Raw genomic sequence first — 23,087 nt, 5'->3', positions numbered from 1 at the left:
TGGTCTTAAACTCATGGGCTCAAGTGATCCTCCTGCCTCGGATTTTCAAAGTGCTGATATTACAGGCAGGGTTTCAATTTTTTAAAGCTCCCAGCAGTGGTATTAAACTCCTCCTTTCCAGAGAAAGCGCACTCTGTCCACACCCCTCATGTTTTCCTCTCCTGCCTCTGCTTAGGGTTCACTCTGGGGGAAAGTGCCACTTGAGAGTTTCCTTTTTGTGTGTGGTTCTGACTGACCGCTCCCTGCTCACAGATGCTGCTTCTCAGGGTGGGGTCCCTGAGGCCTGGAGTATGGCCTCTGACAACCTTCAGGGCCAGATGCAGAATGAGAGCCTGTGACCACATAGCCACTGGTGGGAGACGTCCTGCCACCCTTTGCTTCTCTGTGCCACTCTGGCTGCACATTTCAGATCCTTGGGAAACGTTAACCAGTAGGACCTAGAAGGGGAGGTGAGAAGGGGTCACCCCCCAAGTGTGCCTGTGGTGAGCCTTCGTGCTGAGCAGGTGCAGGGAGGGAGGCCCAGGTGCATACACCTGTGAAGTAGGGGCAGCTGGCTGGGCTCCTTGACCTGCTCCAGAGCTTCTCCTTATTTTCTGGCCACTTCACCTGCAGAAGGCCAGGTGGCTGTGGCCTCTAGGGTCCCTTGCAGTGGAAATGATGCCTGTCCTCAGCCCCCTCTAGGCCTGGCGCTGTGCTCAGCACCGTCGTGTGTATGTATATGTGCACGCATGTGAATGTGTGCAGACATCATGAGGTGTGGTCCCTGCTCTTAGGCAGCTTGCCTTGTGGCTGAAGTGAACCATCACCTGAATCAAGGGATGGAAACACAAGGCCAGATGCAGTGGCCTTCTGTGGAGTCACACGGTGGCTCCGTGACCTGGCTTCACTCCAGAACTACCTGGGGTTTCTAGTTGTGCAAATCCCAGGTCCCACCCAGATTATGAGTCAGTTCTCTGCAGGTGGAACCCAGGGAGGTGTTTTTTTTGTTTTTGTTTTTGTTTTTATTTTTGAGACGGAGTCTTGCTGTGTCGCCCAGGCTGGAGTGCAGTGGCGCGATCTCAGCTCACTGCAACCTCCACCTCCTGAGTTCACACCATTGTCCTGTCTCAGCCTCCCGAGTAGCTGGGACTACAGGCGCCCACCACCACGCCTAGCTAATTTTTTGTATTTTTAGTAGGGACAGGGTTTCACCATGTTAGCCAGGATGGTCTCAATCTCCCGACCTCGTGATCCGCCCGCCTTGGCCTCTCAAAGTGCTGGGATTACAGGCGTGAGCCACTGCACCTGGCCAGGGAGGTGTATTTTTTAACAAGATGATACTGCTCATTCACCCGGCCCAGCCAGTGGTCTTGGCACACCCAGGAACCGCTGACATAGAACGTGCTCCCCATAAAACGGGAGACAGAGCCTTCACGGACGGGGGACATGTGGCTTGGTCATGACAGTCAGGGTGTTACATACCAGGACAGACTGTGTTCGGGTGACATTAAGGACAAGTTCCTTCAGGCTAGCTGTCTGGATAGTGCTGGGTGGGGGTAGAAGTTAGAGGGGTCACAGAGGGGCTTCCTCCCGGCCCCCTCGTCAGCTGCTTGATTTAGGGCTTGGTTCTGGGTCCTTCTGGGCCTGATTCTGAACCATGGGACTGGTGTGGCCTGCAGGCTTCTCCCGCCACAAGCTGTTCATGGTGCAGGGGGAGAACAGTGTCCACAGTTCCCCAGACAGCAGCTGTGGATGCCAGGCCTCCAGGAGTTGTTACTGAAGTTGCTGCTGGACAGCTCACCTTTCACTGAGCTCCACATAACACCCGTGGTGATGGGAGCCGGATGGAGAGAGCCTGCCAGCCTGCACATCAACTCCCAACTGGGAGGGGCAGAGGGAGGAGGGGGTGGGGACCCCAGGCAGCAGGGCTCTGGGAGCAGTGGGGCCCTGGGTTCCAGGGGTATCTGGCAGGCCCCTCCTTACTCTACCTCTCTCAGCCTCTGGATAGAGGTGCTGGCCTCAGTCAGGCTCTGCCTCTGACTAAGGGTTGGAGAAGTGGCGGGTGTGGGCTGCTGCCCCGTGGGGCCTCTGAACAGACCCCAAGGCCTCTGCCAATCATGACTCCTTGCTTTCAGCTGGACCCACAGGCCCTGCAGGACAGAGACTGGCAGCGCACCGTCATCGCCATGAATGGGGTACGTGTCCGTGGGACTCTCCTGGCACCCACTTCCCCCAGAAGGATAGGGTGGCCTCTGTTCATTTCAAATCAGTCAGAGGTGGCTGAGCCTGAGGCGGCATCTGAGAGGGAGCTTGGTTGGAGGAGGGAGGGCCCCCGAAGAGCAGAATCACCATGCACGGGAATCGCCATTCACTGGCTGGGATGCAGTTGCCAGCCAGGCCCTGAGCATCCCTCCTCAAACAAAGGTCTCATGGCACCACCAGGACAGGTGGGGCCTCCACTTGGGGACCTGGGGGCTGCCCATAGAAATGGAGACCCCTGATTTGTCTTTAGGTACCCCAGAAAGGTTTAGACTTTAAAAGTAATGACACACCCAAAAAGGCCCAGGTATAAATGGTAACATGTTAATATTTGAGATTCTTGGCTTTTTCTTATATTATTGTTAGTCTTTCCCACTTAATTTTTAATTGTTACTAAGAAAGAGAAAGCCGGGCACAGTGCACCTATAGTCTCAGCTACTCTGGAGTCTGAGGCAGGAGAATCACTGGAACCCAAAAGTTCGATTACAGCCTGAGCAACATAGCAAGCTCCTATATCTGAAAAAAAAAAGCAAGCAAGCAAGAGAAGCAGCGGGGATTTTAGGAGGTGGTTCTGCAGAAGCCAGTCCTTTACGCCATCTTCAACAATCCTGGCTCTTGCTGAAGTAGACTAGGGGCTTCCCCGAGGGGCGGCTCCACCTCATGCTGAGCCCTCTGCATGCCTTGGGGGTGGAAATATTTGATGAGACTCCCAGGGGCCCTTGGGACCTTGGGCTATGAGGACCAGGAGCATTAAAGGACTGTGCCCCTTCTCCCCACTATAGATTGAAGTAAAGCTCTCGGTCAAGTTCAACAGCAGGGAGTTCAGCTTGAAGAGGATGCCGTCCCGAAAACAGACGGGGGTCTTCGGAGTCAAGATTGCTGTGGTCACCAAGTAGGTGGGGAGGGGCTTGGGCTCATGCACTGAGGGTGCCTGTCCCTTCAGCTGTTTCTGCAGAAAAGAGCATGTGTGGGTCTCTCCTCTCTGTGCGTGGCCGCTGCACGGTGAGGTCAGGCCCCAGGGAACACGGCGTGTTCAGCTACCTCCTGTGTTTCCTTCTAACCAGCTCAGGAATGTCCTTGCCGCCTTGCTTGGAAGCAGTAGGCTGGCTCCAGGAACTGCCCAAGTGCAGGGTTTTCTGCCCTTCCTTGGAATTTATCATGGTCCCAGATTCCTGTTGAATGGCCGTAACCCCTGCCCGTTTGTCACGAGTCAGTTGCCAAGAGAAGCCTGTTTGTTGGTTTGAGAGCAGTTCATGCAGACACAGACCACTTCCTCTGAGAATTCATTTGCTTCCCCAGGATGGAATCCGGCTGGGCCCCTGACCTTGCTGGTCACATGGGCCGGGGCCTCCATCAGTCATACCCTGGATTCCTATCTGTGTCTAAACACCACGCCCCACCCCGAACTGCATGGCAGCCACTTGCATAGCACTCTGGGAGGGCTCTGGGCATGAGCAGCAAGGACTCCATCAGCAGCTCCCCCAAATAAGCCCTGCTAATGAGGGTGGCTTGAGAAGCAGCTTTGATGTGCTGGTAAATCTAGTTGCAAAACAAAAGTAAAGTTAAGGCCTCAGCACAGCACCAACTTTGAAGTATTCTTACTCTAGTGTCCTGTATGGTGGTATTGGAATTGTTCATTGCTAAGACTCAGAGGAGAAAAGCACTTAGCATCGCAGGACTTGGAGCACTGGTGCTGAGGCAACCCTTCATTCATTCGTCAGATGTGTGTTAAGGCCTAGGCCCAGGGCAGGGGTCAGGGATTCTCCTCTCACAGCGCGTAGGTGGCAGGACCAACACCGGGTCTGATCTCCCAGCTGGGGGCACAGGCTGCTAACCCCAGGCCTGGAATCTGTCAGATGCCCTTCCTGTGCTGACTTGACTTAGACAGGCCTCCTGACCTTCCCGCAAAGATCATGTGTGACTCGCAGGGTTTCTGGCTGCTTGAAATGTCCTGAGAAAGTACATGCAATGAAGACAGAGCTTGCAGAGGGAGGACAGGCATGCAGAAGGCTCTGTGTGCAGCCCCAGATCTGGGTACCTTCATCACCGTCCTCACCCCACCTCCGGGTGTGCAGATAGAGGGCAGCTCTCCTGTGTTATGGCCCAAGCAGGGCTGTCGGGACACTGAGAACATTCCCTCCTCCTGCAGGAGAGAGAGGTCCAAGGTGCCCTATATCGTGCGCCAGTGTGTGGAGGAGATCGAGCGCCGAGGCATGGAGGAGGTGGGCATCTACCGCGTGTCCGGAGTGGCCACGGACATTCAGGCACTGAAGGCAGCCTTCGACGTCAGTGAGTGTCGGCCTGGGGAGGACAGAATGAAGGTGTGGGCAGTGGTGTCCACGATGAGATCTCAGAGCGCTCCATGGCCTGGGCATGTCACATCCTTCTCTGTGTCTTTTCTTCATTTACTGTGTTATTATTTTTAAAAAAGAGAAGACAAAAGTTGTAGAAAAAGCCTCTGTAGACGCCAGTTTTTAAACCATCCTAGCTGTGCATGCCACTTGCTGGGGTAGACCAGGGGCTTCTGCGGGGCCTTGGCCTTCCTGCCTTGGGGGTGGACAGGAGGTGGAAGCCCAGGACTCAGTGCGGTCTGTCCACTGCCCTGTGTAAGGATGCAGCAGGCAGAGGGCATAGATGAAATTTAGCCCAGGCTGGGGCTGCAGCATCTCCACCTCCATCTCACCAACACTCACAGGCTATGAAGGACCTGGAACTGTCACAAATGCCAGGGGAGGGCACCGAGACCCCAGAGGGTCCTTCCCAGCATCTTCAAAGCAACAGGATTTTGTGCCTGCAGACCCTTCTTTGCAGCACACACCACCCACCCTGACCAGGACCCCTAGAATGCCCAGCATCCCTGGGAGGGCCCTGTGGTAGTTTCAGCTCCCTCTGGGGGCCCAGAATGGACCTGGCCTGTGGTGAGGATGTAAGCACCAATGGCCAATTGGGTCCAAAGGAAGACACCGGTTCAAACACTGAAACCAGTCAGATTCTCCCCCGGCCTTCCTGCTATGGGAAGACACTGGTGCAGGGGTGGTTGCTGTGTACAGAGCAGAGCCACCCAATCCCCACGCAGGCGCTGTGTCCTGCCACGCTGGCCGCCTCCTGGCCATCACATCGGGCCAAGCAGGGGACAGGAATGGGAATGCCCACGCACCCCTATCAATTCTGCAGACACAGAACCATGCACAGCTCTTGGGAGGAGTCAACGTGAGCTGCTCAAAGCCCGGGAGGGACCACACAGTGGTCAGCGTGGCAGGGACGGTGCTTTAGCCAAGGCAGGGATGGTGGGAGACTCACTTGGGATCCTCAAGGAGGCTGCTGCATTTCCGTGCTCTTTCCAGATAACAAGGACGTGTCGGTGATGATGAGCGAGATGGACGTGAACGCCATCGCAGGCACGCTGAAGCTGTACTTCCGTGAGCTGCCTGAGCCCCTCTTCACTGACGAGTTCTACCCCAACTTCGTAGAGGGCATCGGTGAGCACTGGAGGCCTTGGCCTCGTGGGAGACGTCTCCTCCACGTGCACTGCTGCCCTCAGAGGCTGTGAAAAGTGAGGTGTGGGAACCCAAGCTATGCCCCCTCTGCCATGGTCGGCATTTTAACCCAACCTCAGAAAGCAGGGGACCAGAACCGAGCCCGTCCTGGAAGGCCTTGTCCATCTCCAGAGGCCTCCCCATCCCTATTCCTCAAGGAGACCAAGAGGCTGAAATAGTCAGCACTGCCATGCTGTGGGGTCCTAAAGTCTGCTGTCCTTCCTGCAGACCAGGGCTGAAGGAGGGTGCCTAGATGCTCTAGCCACGGGTCCTGGACCAGTCGAACATAGGTTCGAACGTGGCCTGACCCTTAGTCAACCTGGAGGCTGATGTCTAGAGTGGGCGCTGGCACGTGCAGCACCTGTAGCCGCCTCATCACCCTTAGTGCAGGTCTGCCTCCCAGGCCCATTCACAGAGGACCTGCTCTCCCAGCCTCCAGGTGCCCCTGTGGTGTCCAGGACGACGAGGGGGTCTCTGCGTACTTGGTGGGGCTGGGGCCTCCCACTTCCCACCTCCTTGTGTCCCTCACTCCCGTTTCATTCCACGCCGAGTCTCCCCTGCCTTGGGCTCCTCTGGGGAGGGGGTGGTGGCAGGAGTTGTCCAAGGGCAGCTCTGCCCACGAGCGGCTGCTCTCGCGGCTCCTCCTGCTGCTGTTCGCCGCGTGCTGCTGACCCGTGTGAGGTAGAGAAAAGGCATTCAGGTGGCTCATACCCCACACCAGCGCCCCTCACAGGGTCCTCACTGGGGGCCAGAGCTGTGAGACTGAGGATGATGACGAGCCTGGGCTGTGCAGGGACACAAGCCCCAGGTGCTCCATGTGACCACCTTGGGAGAGGTCTCTGGCTCATTGTGACCCAAAGGAGTAACCCACCGCCTTCTGCAGCTCTTTCAGACCCGGTTGCAAAGGAGAGCTGCATGCTCAACCTGCTGCTGTCCCTGCCGGAGGCCAACCTGCTCACCTTCCTTTTCCTTCTGGACCACCTGAAAAGGTAGCCCAGCTCTCCCATGGCAGCCCAGGGCTCCAGGTCCCCAGGCCGCGGAGTGCCCCTCTGCTCCCACTAGACCCCCAACACCGAGGACCTTTTCCCCCGACCCGTGTCTGCAGTCACTCACTGCCTCTGGCGACTAGTGCCACTGCCACCCCCACCCCTGCCTCTCTTCTTTGCCACCCTCCTCCCTCTGCACTGTGGCCTTAACAAAGAGCTCAGAGCTTTGGCCATGGCCAGCAGTGCACTTGGACCCCCCTCTTCCCTCCCAGTCACATCAAGGTAGAGACCTCCCCACCAGCCCAGAGTTGGCCCCTTGGCCTGGGCCACTGAGACCCAGAAGTACCAAGGCTGGAGTCAGCTTGCAGCACAGCCAGGGTCGAGATCACTCCCTTCCTGAGGACTCCAGCACGGCCCAGCCCCTCTGCCTCTCTCCTGGTGGTGGCATTGAAACAGCACCCTCTGCTTTGGTCCTCTACAGGGTGGCAGAGAAGGAGGCAGTCAATAAGATGTCCCTGCACAACCTTGCCACGGTCTTTGGCCCCACGCTGCTCCGGCCCTCCGAGAAGGAGAGCAAGCTCCCTGCCAACCCCAGCCAGCCCATCACCATGACTGACAGCTGGTCCTTGGAGGTCATGTCCCAGGTATGGGAAGACAGTCTCTAGCCCATGCAACCCTGACCTGACAGAGGTGGCCTCTGCCTGCCCCACCCCCAGTCCTGCCCATCTTCTGACTTGCATTGTATGTGGTGGTGGCTGAGATTCAGAGAGAGGGACTTGCCTAGATCTGCATGGATGGGAGTGATAGGGGGTGCACAGGCCACCTCCTGGTCCTGCTGGTGCACCTTGCTGGGGGCTTAAAATCACCCCAAGTGTTCGGGTGTGGTGGCTCATGCCTGTAGGAGGCCGAGGCAGAATAACCAATCCCAGGTGTTTGAGACCAGTCTGGGCAATGTGGCAAACCCCATCTCTAGAAAAAAATACAAAGAAAAATTAGCCAGGCATTGTGGCACACACCTGTAATCCTAGGTATCTGGGAGGCTGACACAGGAGGATTCCTTGAGCCCAGGAGCCCTTGATCCATGATGGAGCCACTGTACTCCAGCCTGGGGGACAGAGCAAGGCCCTGTGCATCTCTAAAATAAACAACTCCCCCGCTGCCCCAAGTCATGCCTTGTCTCACTGTAAGGGGTTCATGACACCAGCAGGGGTCCCCAGCACCTGAGATGGACTTGGAGGCTTGGGCTCCAAAGACCTCCCACCAGCAGCTGTGAGCTCCCCTCTGAGCCACTCTCCTCTTTGCCACTCTGCCCGGGCAGGTCCAGGTGCTGCTGTACTTCCTGCAGCTGGAGGCCATCCCTGCCCCGGACAGCAAGAGACAGAGTATCCTGTTCTCCACCGAAGTCTAAAGGTCCCAGTCCATCTCTAGGAGGCGAACAGACGGCCTGGAAACCTCTGGCTAATCGGGCCATCCGTAGAGCGGGAACCTTCCTGAGGTGTCCTTGGGCCACCCCCAAGTGTCGGGCCATCTGCCAAGAGACAGCGACCCAAAGCCGAAGGACAGGTGGACTGGACAGATCCTGCTCAGGTCTGGGAGCCCCAGGCTGGCCTCAGACTGTGGTTTTTCCATGAGGCCACCTGAGGGCGCCCCAAGCCAGTGCATCTCAGAGGCCAGGCCTGGCCCTGGGAGACAGGGTGAAGGGAGTGGTTTTTAAGAACTTAACTTACAGAGTTTAAAAGATTTCTACTGGATCACTTGTCAAGATGCGCCCTCTCTGGGGAGAAGGGAACGTGACTGGATTCCCTCACTGTTGTATCTTGAATAAACGCTGCTGCTTCATCCTGTGGGGGCCGTGGCCCTGTCCCTGTGTGGGTGGGGCCTCTTCCATTTCCCTGACTTAGAAACCACACTCCACTTAGAACAGGGTTTGAGAGGCTTAGTCAGCACTGGGTAGCATTTTGACTCCATTCTTGGCTTTCTTCTTTTTCTTTCCAGAAGGATTTTTGTGCAAAAATGGGTCTTTTGTTGCCGTGTTAGTGCTCCTTGGAAGGCAGCTCAGAAGGCCTGTGAAATGTCAGGGAACAGGACCCCCAGGGAGGGAATCCCAGGCTACGCACTTTAGGGTTCATTCTCCAGGGAGAGCGACCTCGTCCCCCGATCCTGACCGCCCTTCCGGCCCACGCTCTCCTGTTTGGCTTCCACAGGCCTGGACTTCTCTGGCTTCTCTGCCCACACACTCCCTGCCCCAAGTGTCCCTGCCCCTGCCGCAGCACAGGTGACTTCATTTCTGTCCTCTCAGCTCAGTGGACTCGCTCAGCTTTTGTATAAGTCTCCACTTGGTGATAGCAGCTTGCTGATGACTTGTTTTAAAACTTTCTTCCTAAATAACCTTTTGATACTTGAATATTTTTAAGTTTTATACGTAGTTTCTAATTTTTTTTTCCTAACAGATTCAGATACCTAATAAGATGCTAGAATGTAGTCCGTGGACAATCCGTGTCCTGGCAGCATTTGGTCTTCCTCTAAGCACCTGGCTTCACTGTTCTCAGGAGTGGGTTCCGAAGTTTCTGGAGAACAGGATACGTGGAGGGTTAGGAAGGGGCCAGGCCTAGAGACGGGAGACTCCCTCCCAGAGCAGGTGGAGGCACAGGACCATTTGCTACCCCATCTGCTGGCACCTGTGGGGGAGCCCAGGCATTCTTTGTAAACCATCCTGACCACCTGGCTCAAAGAAAACAGAAGCGTGGAGGCCGCCAAGTATTTTTGAGAAATAACCCCATGAACATTGCATCACTTTTTTAGAAAGAGGGGCTTGGGGCAGGCAGAGGAGAGAAGGGAGAGCAAACTGAGAGCCAGGTCTCCAGACGGTCCTGCAGGAGGAGAGGATGCAGCTGCCCAGAGGGAAGCAGGATCGCATTCAAGAAAGTGAGTGGGGTCCCTGGATGACACCAGCACCCAGTGCGGCTGTGTCCGCTGACCTCTCCCAAGGTGGGAGGAGTGGGTGTCCCCTGTGTTTCAGTGGGCAGCTCCTGCTGAGCCAGCAGCTCATCAGGGAGCCTGACAGAGGGGCCATGCGCCTGACACTCCTCTCTGCTTGTGGACCTGGTGAGGCAGGGAGCAGAAAACAGAGCCACTTGAAGGCTTTCTGTCTGCGTCTGTGTGTGGTGTGGGTTTAGTTTTGCTTTTTTCTTGCTGGGAGAGCACAGCCACCGTTTACAAGCAGTGTCACCCTCGTGGGTGGCGAGGACAGAATAGGAGCCTCTGCTCTCTGTACCTATCTGGGCCAGGTGGGCTCCCGTGCCCTGGCTTCCATCTCTGTCTCAGCGACCATTCAGCCCTGCGCAGGAACACATGTTGCTTAGAAAAGCCAAACCCAGCCCTTGTCTCGGTCTCCTCTGGTCTCATGATGTGCATCTGTTACCTGGAAACTGGAAACCAGTCTATCAATGTCTGTGCCAATTTTTTATTCCCTCCCCAACCTCCTTCCCCATACGACTTTTTATTTATGTAGGATGTGTGCTGTCTAATGATGGGATGACCACACTTTTCCATGTTCTAAAAGTGCTCCTCTCCCACAGGGTCCCAGGGCTGATGGTTGCTTTGGGCCTACAGCTACGTCTTACCCGCCTCCTGCCTCAAAACCCTGTGTGGTGGCAAAGCCAGTGTGGGGCTGGGGAACGCAGCGTTCTCCAGGAGGGGGACCCGGGTCTCCTGTAATGCAGGCGAAGGCCTAGATGCCAGTGTGACCTCCCACAAGGCATGGCTTCCAGACTCCCCGACCAGAAATGATGCTTTTTTGCCTCGGGTCCGGGGTTTGAAGCAGCCTGGCTTTCTCTCGGTAAGTGGCTGGTGTCTTAGCAGCTGCAATCTGAGCTCAGCCACCTACACACCACCGTGGGGGAAAGAACTGCTGAGACTTTCATTAAAAAGTTTCCTGAGACGACTTGCGTGCGTGTTGATTTCATGATCAGCGCCACTGGGAAGAACCCCTGAGCCGGTGAGGTGGGGCTAGAAGCAGCAGGTGCAGTGATGGGGCTGGGTGCCCAGGAGGCCTCAGTGCTCAATCAGGCCAAGGTGGCCTAGCCCAGGCTGCAGGGAAGGCCTGCCTGGGGGGTGTGGGTGAGCACAGGCAGGCACCAGCTGGGCAGTGTTAGGATGCTGGAGCAGCATCCATAACTCCACTGAGTCGGGTAGTCTGGTTGGGGCAGGGACCACTGTTGCTTTGGCAGAGAGAGTTGATCCCCACTGGGGAGAGGCTGTTCTGACTCTGCAGGTGGGACAGGGACAGATGGCCACCAGGGTGACCCGGCTGGTCTTCCTTTGCTATGCTAAGCCCTGGGACATGGAGGATTCCCTCCACACACAGCCTGGGCCTGGGTTCTTACCTGTGGCCACCGCTCTGGCACGAGCTCCTCAGTCTTGGGTGGTTTCTGTCTGGTCCGGGATTTGGTGTTGCTGCTGAGTCCAGCCTTTCCATCACCTCCGCATGGGCCGTGGGTGTTGTCAGCCGCCTCCCGCCTTGGCTTCAGTAGCTCACCCAGCTTACAGGGGAGCTGCCCTGGGCTGGAGATGGGCGTGCACCCTGGGTCCTACTTGAATGAATGCAGCTTGAGGCGACCCAGCCATATCGACTGGGCCACAGGTTACCCTCGGCAATGCCCACATCAGCCGTCAGCCTGAGCTTCCCCAGGAGAGCAAGGCTCACACAACAAAGGCTGCCTGTGGCCAGCGAGGTGGCTGAGCCCAGCCAGGACGTTTCTCGGACTTCCGGGATGTGGCTCTGCTCGTGAGCTGCCTGGTCAGCTCTCTCGGGGTGAGAGGGGCTTGTCACACGGGCCCCTGCCTGCAGTGTGACTCTTCTCAGCTTCTCTCAGCAGCCCTGCCTGCGGAGTGTCACCGTCACCATGATCATTTCCCTGACACTGCGAGGGTGTGGGGACGTCCTGGGTAGAGACAGGGCCCATGGCAGCAGCAGGCTCAGGGGCGCCCTGCACTGGTGGGCTGGGGACCTGGTGGAGACCACACCAAGGGCTGGACAAGGGGACGAGCCTCCATCCTGGCCTCCGCAGGCCTCAGCAACCCCTCCCACAGGCAGAAGGGTTCATGCTGGGTTCTGCCCTCACTGCAAGAGCTGCCAGTGCCACGTGCTGTTCTGCCCAATCTGGTGTCTGCAGGTGAGGAAAGGGCTGCCGCTGGCCCATTTCTGAGTTTTCAGCACCTAAGGGTGACAGCACTGTCTGTCCCTACCCTCCGAGTCCTGTTTGAAAATCAAACCCATGCTCGCAGGCCGATTTTTTTTTTCTTTTAGAGATAGAGTCTCACTTTGTCACCCAAGCTGGAGTGCCGTTGTGCAGACCTGGGGCAGGGGTGTTGGAGCCTGGTTGGCCTCACTGGAACAGAAGAGAGCTGCTTCATGATGCTCAGCTGACAGGCAGAGCCTCACATAACCCAAGTTCTCACAGTTCAGAGAGGCCAGCCAGCGCGGGGACAAAGACAGGCACGCACTGAAATGGTTTCCTGGAAGACAGGGCCCAGTTGCATCTCTCAAATGGGACCAGATTGGAAGGGAAACCAGCTGCTTTGGGCAAATGAGGCCACTTCTGAATAAGCTCCCAAACTAGATGGTGCCGAGGGCCCTGGACCTGGCAGCTGGGCTGGACATCGCATGGCCCTGTATTCTAGGAAACGGCATCTCAGTGCTTGTCTGGCCATTTCTCCAAAAGAACCATCCACAGGCCATTTTTCCATTCCCCTCCTATGCACAGACGGGGCCGGGCCTGACCAGAAACTCTCCCTTAGCGTTTTCAGTCACTGCCAAAACTTGAGCGCAGCAGTGAGGATGTGATGTTAAAATGTGACTCTGGGCCAGGCAGTGGCTTGTGCTCGTCAACCCAGTGCTTTTGGGAGGCTGAGTTGGGAGGATCAGTTGAGATCAACAGTTCAAGGCCAACCTGAGGAACATAGATCTCTACAAAAAATAAAAACTAGCCAACTCTGGTGACATGCACTGGTAGTCTCAGCTACTCAGAAGGCTGAAGTGGCTTCAGCCCAGGAGTTCAAAGCTGCAGCTATGATCGTGCCACTGTATTCCAACACAAAATACAGAGTGAGACCATATCTTGAAAAAAGGAACAAATAAACTAGGTATAGAAGAAACATACCTGAAAATGGCAGGGCTGTGTGCAGTGGCTCATGCGTGTAATCCCAGCACTTTGGGAAGCTGAGGTGGGTGGATCACTTGATGTCAGGAGTTCGAGACTAGCCTGGCCAACATGGTGAAACCCTATCTCTACTAAAAGTACAAAAATTAGCTGGGCGTGGTGGCAGGCACCTGTAATCCCAGCTACTTGGGAGGCTGAGGCAGGAGAATCGCTTGAACCCAGGAGGCGGAGGTAGCAGTGAGCCAAGATCACAACATTGCACTCCAGCCTGGGTGGCAAGAGCAAGACTCTGTCTCAAAAAACACAAACAAACAAAACAACATTACTGAAAATAATAAAAGCTGATACAACAAAGCCATAGCTAACCTATTATAGAATGGGGGAAAGTTGAAAGCATTTCCTCTGTAAACAGGAACAAGACGAGGATGCCCGTTCTCACCACTCCTATTTGACATCAATCAGGCAAGAGAAAACAGTAAAAGGCATCCACACTGGAAAAGAGGACATCGAATTATCCTTGTCTGATGAAGATGTGATCTTGGATCTAGAAACATGTCAAGGCTCCACCAGAAAACCCCTAGACTTGATAAATAAATTGATACAGTCATTTGCAGGATACAGAATCAACAACAACAAAAAAAAAATCAGCAGCATTTCTATACACCAATAATGGTCTGGTTGGGAAAGAAGTTAAGAAGGCAATCCCATTTACAATAGCAACAACATGGAAAGATGTATACCACAGAAGAAACTTTACCAAGGAGGTGAAAGATTTCTACAAGGAAAACTACAAAACGCTGATGAAAATGTTTAAGAGGACAGAAAGAAATGGACAATCATTTCATGCTCGTGGAAGGAATTCATAGCATTAAAATGACCATACTGCCCGAAGCAGTCTAGAGATTGAATACAACCCCTACCAAAATACCAATGTCATCACTCACAGAACTGGAAAGTCCTAAAATTCATAAAAAAGAACCAAAAAAGAGCTCAAAGACCCAAAGTCATGCTCAGCAAAAACAACAAAACTAGAGGCATCCCATTTCACTGCAAATTAGAACTACAAAATTTTTGACAAGTGCATAGTAACCAAAATAGTATAATCCTAGCATAAAACTAGACACTTAGATCAATGGGACAGATGAGAGAACCCAGAAAGACAGACACATATTCACAGCCAATTGATCTTTGACAGAGCCGACAGAAACACACACTGGGGAAAGGACACCCTCTTCAATGAATGGCACTGGGAGGGTTGGATAGCCACATGCAGAAGAATGAACCTGGACCCTTATCTCTCAGCATATAGAAAAATCACCTCGAGATAGATTCAAGACTTAAATGTGAATGCTAAGATACGAAACTACAAAAATATTGGAAGGAAACATAGACACAACTCTTCTGGACCTCACTCTAGGAATTTATTGGATTTTATGATGGGCTCAAAAGCCCGACGTGGAGAAGGATGAGCTGGAGGATGGCGCATTGGACCTGTGTTCAGCAGAACTCCTGACAGCGCATGAGGGAGCCTTAGAAGCCAGGTTCCTCCTTGCTGTACCCACGCGGGAAGTGGAGTTGCTAGGGTCAGAGGCCGGCCCAGACTTGCACGTGAAGCCTGCCTTGTTTGCAGTGGCACTGGATCCCCGACTTGCAATTGCAGGCGTCGGTTTAAATGGTCCCCCAGGGATGTGATGGAAAGTAAAGACAGAAGTGCCACCCAACAGAGTTGCTCCCCGTGCCATGTCCCACGGTCAACATGGAAGTGCTCTGCCTGGGGGACCCCCTGGGTGTTCAGGCCCCCTCAGGCCCTATTTCCTTTGGTCCTTTCTCTTAAAAGATTTTCTTCTGACGGAATGCAGACGTGGATCCGACTCTACTCCGAATTACCATGGGTGCGGCTGTAGGGCTGGAACTGGCTCCAGAGTGCCAGGCTGTGGGCTTCTCATGCTTCCGTCCATGCTTGCAGCTGGGAAGGGGGCAGGAATCGGCCAGATGACCTGGGCTGAGTACCAGAAGTACCATTAGTAGAAAAAGGTGGTAGGAGGGGGATATGAGGAGGAGAACGTGAGGGGGCCTGGTGGTCTGTGCTCCGTGCCAAACACGGAAGCTGTAGAGGGGGCCCCTGCAGCAGAAGCTAGGGGGGCCACTGGGCCCAGGCGGTCTTGGGACTTGTGTCTCTCCTGCTGCGCATCCATACTGGGTGCTTTAGAGACAGAGGGCACACCAGAAGCCCCTGTTGCAAGTGAGGACAAAGTGTGGGAAGGCCATGAGGGTGTACAGTCCGAGATGGCCTTGGCCTCAGCCCACACTTCCAGGTGCATGTTTCTATTTGCACATAGATTGCAGGGATGATATGCAAACAAAAATGTTGACTTGGTGTTTGGAAGTTCAGAGTGGAAGGGAAACTTCCTTGCTAACCTTTTATGATATTTAGAGTTTCTAAATGTGAATATGTAATACATTTAGAAATCTTAGTTAATAAGAAAAGCGCGGGGACAAAGACAGGCACGCACTGAAATGGTTTCCTGGAAGACAGGGCCCAGTTGCATCTCTCAAATGGGACCAGATTGGAAGGGAAACCAGCTGCTTTGAGCAAATGAGGCCACTTCTGAATGAGCTCCCAGACTAGATGGTGCCGAGGGCCCTGGACCTGGCAGCTGGGCTAGACATCGCACGGCCCTGTATTCCAGGAAACGGCATCTCAGTGCTTGTCTGGCCATTTCTCCAAAAGAACCATCCACAGGCCATTTTTCCATTCCCCTGCTATGCACAGACGAGCCCGGGCCTGACCAGAAACTCTTCCTTAGGGTTTTCAGTCACTGCCAAAACTTGAGCGCAGCAGTGAGGATGTGATGTTAAAATGTGACTCTGGGCCAGGCAGTGGCTCGTGCTCATCAACCCAGTGCTTTTGGGAGGCTGAGTTGGGAGGATCAGTTGAGATCAACAGTTCAAGGCCAACCTGAGGAACATAGATCTCTACAAAAAAATAAAAACTAGCCAACTCTGGTGACATGCACTGGTAGTCTCAGCTACTCAGAAGGCTGAAGTGGCTTCAGCCCAGGAGTTCAAAGCTGCAGCTATGACTGTGCCACTGTATTCCAACACGAAATACAGAGTGAGACCATGTCTTGAAAAAAGGAACAAATAAACTAGGTATAGAAGAAACATACCTGAAAATGGCAGGGCTGTGTGCAGTCCGAGATGGCCTTGGCCTCAGCCTGCAGTTCACTGTTGATGCGCTGGAATGCCGCCTCCTTCTCCAGGTCCAGGTCTTCAGCAGTGACCCGGAACCCCAGCTCTAAGGGAGGTGGCAGCATCAAAGGCTCCCCTCGCCTGCGTGGCAGCAGGGGAAACTTGCGTCTACGGGGCCTAGAGGCCTGGGATCTGGGGGAGCCATTCCTGGGGGCGAGTGTCTGCCCTGGTGCTATATCTGCCGCCTTTTCACACCGGGTGTGACCCGAAGAGACAGGCTGAGGTCCGTCCTCACTCACTGTCTTTGAGGAACTGAGGGTTAGCTGGCAGTGGGATGAAGCTGGCCCCCTCTTCTGCTTTAGCCCCGGGAGACCTCCCGTAGAGCTGTAGGAACTCGAGATGGCATTTCGTGTGGTGCACGAGCTCGTCCAGGAGGTCTGGGATCTCTTGTTATATCTGACTTCTGACCTCTGGGCACCTGCTTCAGCTGCGGCTGAGGCCCAGAAATGTGAAGGGCCTCCATCCACTCCATTCAGTAGTGACCCCGACGTGGGGTTCAATGTGGAGGGGGGAGGGGCTGCTGTGGCAGCTGCAGGAGCAGAAGTGCCAGGCCTTGTTCTTCTGATGCCCGCATCCATGCTTGCAGCTGGGAAGGGGGCAGGAATCAGCGAGGTGACCTGGGCTGAGTCCCGGGAGTGGGAAGAGGTGGCAGGACAGGTATCTGAGGAGGAGAAAAGGGGGCCTGGTGGTCTGTGCTTCTTCCCAGACACAGGAGCTGTAGAGAGGACCTCTGCAGCAGAAGCTAGGGGGGCCACTGGGCCCAGGCAGTCTTGGGACTTGTGTCTCTCCTGCTGTGCATCCATACTGGGTGCTTTAGAGATGGCAGGCAGACCAGAAGCCCCTGTTGCAAGTGAGGACAAAGTGTGGGAAGGCCGTGAGGGTCTACAGTCCAAGATGGCCCTGGTCTCAGCCCGCAGTTCACTGTTGATGTGCTGGAATGCCGCCTCCTTCTCCAGGTCCAGGTCTTCGGCAGTGACCCGGAACCCCAGCTCTAAGGGAGGTGGCAGCATCAGAGGATCCCCTTGCCTGCGTGACAGCAGGGGAAGCTTGCGTTTACGGGGCCTAGAGGCCTGGGATCTGGGGGAGCCATTCCTGAAGGCCAGTGTCTGCCCTGGTGCTATATCTGCCGTCTTTTCACACTGGGTGTGACCCGAAGAGACAGCCTGAGGTCCGTCCTCACTCACTGTCTTTGAGGAACTGCAGGTCAGCTGGCAGTGGGATGAGGCTGGCCCCCACCTCCGCTTTAGCCCAGGGAGGCCTCCCGTAGAGCTGTAGGAGCTCGAGGTGGCAATTTGTTTGGGGCACGAGCTCGTCCAGGAGGTCTGGGATCTCTTGTTATATCTGACTTCTGACCTCTGGGCACCTGCTTCAGCTGTGACTGTGGCCCAGAAATGTGAAGGGCCTCCATCCACTCCATTCAGTAGTGACCCCGACGTGGGGTTCAATGTGGAGGGGGGAGGGGCTTCTGCGGCAGCTGCAGGAGCAGAAGTGCCAGGCGTTGTTCTTCTGATGTCCGCATCCATGCTTGCAGCTGGGAAGGGGGCAGGAATCAGTGAGGTGACCTGGGCTGAGTCCCGGGAGTGGGAAGAGGTGGCAGGAAGGGGATCTGAGGAGGAGAACAGGGGGCCTGGTGGTCTGTGCTTCTTCCCAGACACAGGAGCTGTAGAGGGGACCTCTGCAGCAGAAGCTAGGGGGGCCACTGGGCCCAGGCAGTCTTGGGACTTGTGTCTCTCCTGCTGTGCATCCATACTGGGTGCTTTAGAGATGGTAGGCACACCAGAAGTCCCTGTTGCAAGTGAGGACAAAGCGTGGGAAGGCCGTGAGGGTCTACAGTCCGAGATGGCTTTGGCCTCAGCCCGCAGTTCACTGTTGATGCGCTGGAATGCCGCCTCCTTCTCCAGGTCCAGGTCTTCAACAGTGACCTGGAACCCCAGCACTAAGGGAGGTGGCAGCATCAGAGGATCCCCTTGCCTGCGTGACGGCAGGGGAAGCTTGCGTTTACGGGGCCTAGAGGCCTGGGATCTGGGGGAGCCATTCCTGAGGGCCAGTGTCTGCCCTGGTGCTATATCTGCCGTCTTTTCACACTGGGTGTGACCCGAAGAGACAGCCTGAGGTCCGTCCTCACTCACTGTCTTTGAGGAACTGCAGGTCAGCTGGCAGTGGGATGAGGCTGGCCCCCACCTCCGCTTTAGCCCAGGGAGGCCTCCCGTAGAGCTGTAGGAGCTCGAGGTGGCAATTTGTTTGGGGCACGAGCTCATCCAGGAGGTCTGGGATCTCTTGTTATATCTGACTTCTGACCTCTGGGCACCTGCTTCAGCTGTGACTGTGGCCCAGAAATGTGAAGGGCCTCCATCCACTCCATTCAGTAGTGACCCCGACGTGGGGTTCAATGTGGAGGGGGGAGGGGCTTCTGCGGCAGCTGCAGGAGCAGAAGTGCCAGGCGTTGTTCTTCTGATGTCCGCATCCATGCTTGCAGCTGGGAAGGGGGCAGGAATCAGCGAGGTGACCTGGGCTGAGTCCCGGGAGTGGGAAGAGGTGGCAGGAAGGGGATCTGAGGAGGAGAACAGGGGGCCTGGTGGTCTGTGCTTCTTCCCAGACACAGGAGCTGTAGAGGGGACCTCTGCAGCAGAAGCTAGGGGGGCCACTGGGCCCAGGCAGTCTTGGGACTTGTGTCTCTCCTGCTGTGCATCCATACTGGGTGCTTTAGAGATGGTAGGCACACCAGAAGTCCCTGTTGCAAGTGAGGACAAAGCGTGGGAAGGCCGTGAGGGTCTACAGTCCGAGATGGCTTTGGCCTCAGCCCGCAGTTCACTGTTGATGCGCTGGAATGCCGCCTCCTTCTCCAGGTCCAGGTCTTCAGCAGTGACCTGGAACCCCAGCACTAAGGGAGGTGGCAGCATCAGAGGATCCCCTTGCCTGCGTGACGGCAGGGGAAGCTTGCGTTTACGGGGCCTAGAGGCCTGGGATCTGGGGGAGCCATTCCTGAGGGCCAGTGTCTGCCCTGGTGCTATATCTGCCGTCTTTTCACACTGGGTGTGACCCGAAGAGACAGCCTGAGGTCCGTCCTCACTCACTGTCTTTGAGGAACTGCAGGTCAGCTGGCAGTGGGATGAGGCTGGCCCCCACCTCCGCTTTAGCCCAGGGAGGCCTCCCGTAGAGCTGTAGGAGCTCGAGGTGGCAATTTGTTTGGGGCACGAGCTCGTCCAGGAGGTCTGGGATCTCTTGTTATATCTGACTTCTGACCTCTGGGCACCTGCTTCAGCTGTGACTGTGGCCCAGAAATGTGAAGGGCCTCCATCCACTCCATTCAGTAGTGACCCCGATGTGGGGTTCAATGTGGAGGGGGGAGGGGCTTCTGCGGCAGCTGCAGGAGCAGAAGTGCCAGGCGTTGTTCTTCTGATGTCCGCATCCATGCTTGCAGCTGGGAAGGGGGCAGGAATCAGCGAGGTGACCTGGGCTGAGTCCCGGGAGTGGGAAGAGGTGGCAGGAAGGGGATCTGAGGAGGAGAACAGGGGGCCTGGTGGTCTGTGCTTCTTCCCAGACACAGGAGCTGTAGAGGGGACCTCTGCAGCAGAAGCTAGGGGGGCCACTGGGCCCAGGCAGTCTTGGGACTTGTGTCTCTCCTGCTGTGCATCCATACTGGGTGCTTTAGAGATGGTAGGCACACCAGAAGTCCCTGTTGCAAGTGAGGACAAAGCGTGGGAAGGCCGTGAGGGTCTACAGTCCGAGATGGCTTTGGCCTCAGCCCGCAGTTCACTGTTGATGCGCTGGAATGCCGCCTCCTTCTCCAGGTCCAGGTCTTCAGCAGTGACCTGGAACCCCAGCACTAAGGGAGGTGGCAGCATCAGAGGATCCCCTTGCCTGCGTGACGGCAGGGGAAGCTTGCGTTTACGGGGCCTAGAGGCCTGGGATCTGGGGGAGCCATTCCTGAGGGCCAGTGTCTGCCCTGGTGCTATATCTGCCGTCTTTTCACACTGGGTGTGACCAGAAGAGACAGCCTGAGGTCCGTCCTCACTCACTGTCTTTGAGGAACTGCGGGTCAGCTGGCAGTGGGATGAGGCTGGCCCCCACCTCCGCTTTAGCCCCAGGAGGCCTCCTGTAGAGCTGTAGGAGCTCGAGATGGAATTTAGTTCGGGGCACGAGCTCGTCCAGGAGGTCTGGGATCTCTGGTTATATCTGAATTCTGACCTCTGGGCATGGCGGTCTCTCTGCAGAGGCCCGGGCCTGGGCACAAAGGGAGAGAGGCCTCCGTTGTCCGACAGGGGCCGAAATGCAGACCGTGCATCCCTGGTGACCTCGGGGACCCTTCTCTGATCATCAGGATTCTCTTGGACTCTAGGGTCCTTGTCCTGCTCAGCCATCCCTGTCCCGCTCTCCTTGAGGGCCCTCAATACTATCTTCCCTGGCCACAAGTCTGGGGACAGCCGGGTGTTGTGGGCCCCAAAGGGGTGACTACCTGTTCCTGGGTCCCACAGAGATTCCTTGTGCTCAGTGTAGTGGCTGAGCTGGAGGATGCCCTGGAATTCGGCGCACACAGCACTGGCTTGCTGTGGTACCTGTGCAATCAAATTGAAGGCAGAATCACCGGGAAGGAACACAGGTCTTGCAGGATCACAGAAAACCTTCTTAGAGTTGTCTTGACACCACTGATGCCAAGTGTCCGGGTGCTTGTGGGATGGCCTGCCACTCAGTCCAGGGGCAGGAGAAACGGGGAGATCCCACAAGCAAAGTGAACTGGGGGATGGGCTGAACGGACTCCAGGCAACTGAGCCCTACTAGCAGGTCCTCAGCCTGGGCCCTGACAGGAATGAGGGGCACAGAGTGCCCAGGTAACCGCTCCTGGGAGGACTCGGAACCGTCGGATGCTTGAACGCTGGAGAGCTGGACTCTGAGGGTCCTCGTGGAGCTGCCAACTCGGCCAAAGGCTAAGCCAGCAGTTCCTTCTGTTGCCGGGCAACGCGCCTTTTAAACCTGAGGGAGTGGGTGTGTGTGCTCATAATGGCCCCAGTGACAGAACGACCTTAAGGGTTCCGTTGAGATGGAGTTTCGCTCTTGTCCCCCAGGCTGGAGTGCAATGGCGCGATCTCAGCACGTGCTGCGACCCGGGCACAAAGGTCACGGGAAGAACAGGTGCCCACAATGGCTACAGATCTGCCCGTGGATCACTGAAGATTCCTGCTCTCCTGCAGAGGTGGAGATTGCAGTGAGCTGAGATCGCACCATTGCACTCCTGCCGGGGCAACAAGAGCAAAACTCTGCCTCAAAATAAAAAAAAAAAAGAAAAAAAAGAGGCTGGGCGTGGCGTCTTATGCCTATAATCCTAGCACTTTGGGAGGTCAGGGCAGACGGATCAGGAGATCAGGAGCTGGAGACCAGCCTGGCCAACATAGTGAAACCCTGTCTCTAGTAAAAATAGAAATTTAGTCAGACATGGTGGCACGCACCTGTAGTCCCACCTACTCGGGTGGCTGAGACAGGAGAATCACTTGAACCCAGTGGCGGGGCAGGGATTGTGACGCCACTGCACTCCAGCCTGGGCAACAGAGCCAGCCTCTGTCTTTTTTTTTTTTTTTTTTTGAGACGGAGTCTCCCTCTGTCCCCAGGCTGGATTCCAGTGGCCTGATCTCGGCTCACCGCAAGCTCCGCCTACCGGGTTCATGCCATTCTCCTGCCTCAGCCTCTGGAGTAGCTGGGACTACAGGCGCCCACCACCACACCCGGCTAATTCTTTGTATTTTTAGTAGAGATGGGGTTTCACCGTGTTAACCAGGATGGTCTCGATCTCCTGACCTCGTGATCAGCCCGCCTCGGCCTCCCAAAGTGCTGGGATTAAAGGCGTGAGCCACCGCGCCCCGTCGAGACTCTGTCTTAAAAAGAAAGGCCGGGTGCGGTGGCACTTTGGGAGGCCGAGGCAAGTGGATCATGAGGTCAGGAGTTTAAGACCAGCCTGGCCAAAATGGTGAAACCCCGTCTCTACTAAAAATACAAAAATTAGCCGGGCGCAGTGGCAGGTGCCTGTAATCCCAGCTACTTAGGAGGCTGAGGCAGGAGAATTGCTTGAACCTGGGCGGCAGAGGTTGCAGTGAGTTGAGATCATGCCACTGCACTCCAGCCTGGGTGACAGAGTGAGACTCTGTCTCAAACAAAAAAATAAACAAAAAAAATGGGGGTAATAATAGTACCAAGCACATAGGGTTGTTGGGAGGATTAAATGGGGTCATCTGTGGGAACTGCTTTAAACCAGTGCTGGGCGTCTAGAGGCACTTAGCATTAGTTCCCGTCTTTACTGCTACCTTATTCGGGTCTGTCTGGAAGCAGTGTGCTCCTGATAGTCTGGGAGCAGAAATCTGTGCTCACCTGCAACCCCAGATTGTTATTTTCTTACTGTCGTGTCTCATAAGCCAAAGCCCTTTCCCCAAGAATCCTGAGATTAGTGGTACTTCCTCCCTCTTAAATTGCTTACCTTGTGGGGTCTGCTGAGCCTAAGGTTGGGTTGGAAAAGAGGAGGTTGGTTGGTAGGGGTCAGACAAATGTTATCTTTTGTTTTTCTCGTATTCTTGTAAGTTCCTTCTGCCTTTCAGCCTCTCAGGGTGACACTGGATTAGGCGATTCTTCCCCAAAGTTACCTTCTGATTTATTTCCTGCCTCCCTGTAGTGGGGACTGGGCAGAGTCCTCTCCACTGGAGTCCGATATAGACAAACTGGGGAGTCCCTCTTATCCCTGAGCCCCACAGATGCACATTTGGACTTAGCTCCGTGGAGAACGATTTGAATGAGAGGAAGCCATATTCTCAGTTATGCTTTCTCTAATGTTTCTTTTTCTCTCCCAACAATTGCTCATACTACTCATTTGGCAGTAAGTAATATATACTTTTGGTGACATCTCACTTTTCCTAATGGACTATATTAAAACT

At 55.3% G+C, this 23,087-nt stretch overlaps 2 protein-coding genes across 2 annotated transcripts in view; one reads left to right on the top strand and one right to left on the bottom strand.

Annotated features, from left to right (window-relative positions):
• Nucleotides 1-8,604, top strand: part of BCR (BCR activator of RhoGEF and GTPase) — a 134,487-nt gene extending 125,883 nt beyond the window's left edge. Inside the window, exons 17-23 of the mRNA XM_002830901.6 lie at nt 2,115-2,174; nt 3,021-3,130; nt 4,388-4,527; nt 5,583-5,717; nt 6,658-6,763; nt 7,242-7,404; nt 8,079-8,604. Coding sequence (XP_002830947.3) covers nt 2,115-2,174; nt 3,021-3,130; nt 4,388-4,527; nt 5,583-5,717; nt 6,658-6,763; nt 7,242-7,404; nt 8,079-8,168 — 804 coding nt within the window. The 3' untranslated portion in view covers nt 8,169-8,604. The remainder of the gene's footprint in view (nt 1-2,114; nt 2,175-3,020; nt 3,131-4,387; nt 4,528-5,582; nt 5,718-6,657; nt 6,764-7,241; nt 7,405-8,078) is intronic.
• Nucleotides 8,605-14,279: 5,675 nt separating this feature from the next.
• LOC129052517 (putative POM121-like protein 1-like) lies at nt 14,280-21,429 on the bottom strand. The gene is made up of 2 exons (XM_054543065.2): nt 16,092-21,429; nt 14,280-14,923 (listed from the first exon to the last, which is right to left on the bottom strand). Exons 1-2 carry the CDS (start codon nt 20,532-20,534, stop codon nt 14,864-14,866), a joined length of 4,503 nt encoding a protein of 1,500 aa, XP_054399040.2. The 5' UTR covers nt 20,535-21,429; the 3' UTR covers nt 14,280-14,863.
• Between the last annotated feature and the right edge of the window lie 1,658 nt (nt 21,430-23,087).

Source organism: Pongo abelii, chromosome 23, assembly GCF_028885655.2.
Source record: "Pongo abelii isolate AG06213 chromosome 23, NHGRI_mPonAbe1-v2.0_pri, whole genome shotgun sequence".
In the NCBI taxonomy this organism is placed as follows: domain Eukaryota; kingdom Metazoa; phylum Chordata; class Mammalia; order Primates; family Hominidae; genus Pongo; species Pongo abelii.
This window is presented reverse-complemented; position numbering and strand designations above follow the sequence as displayed.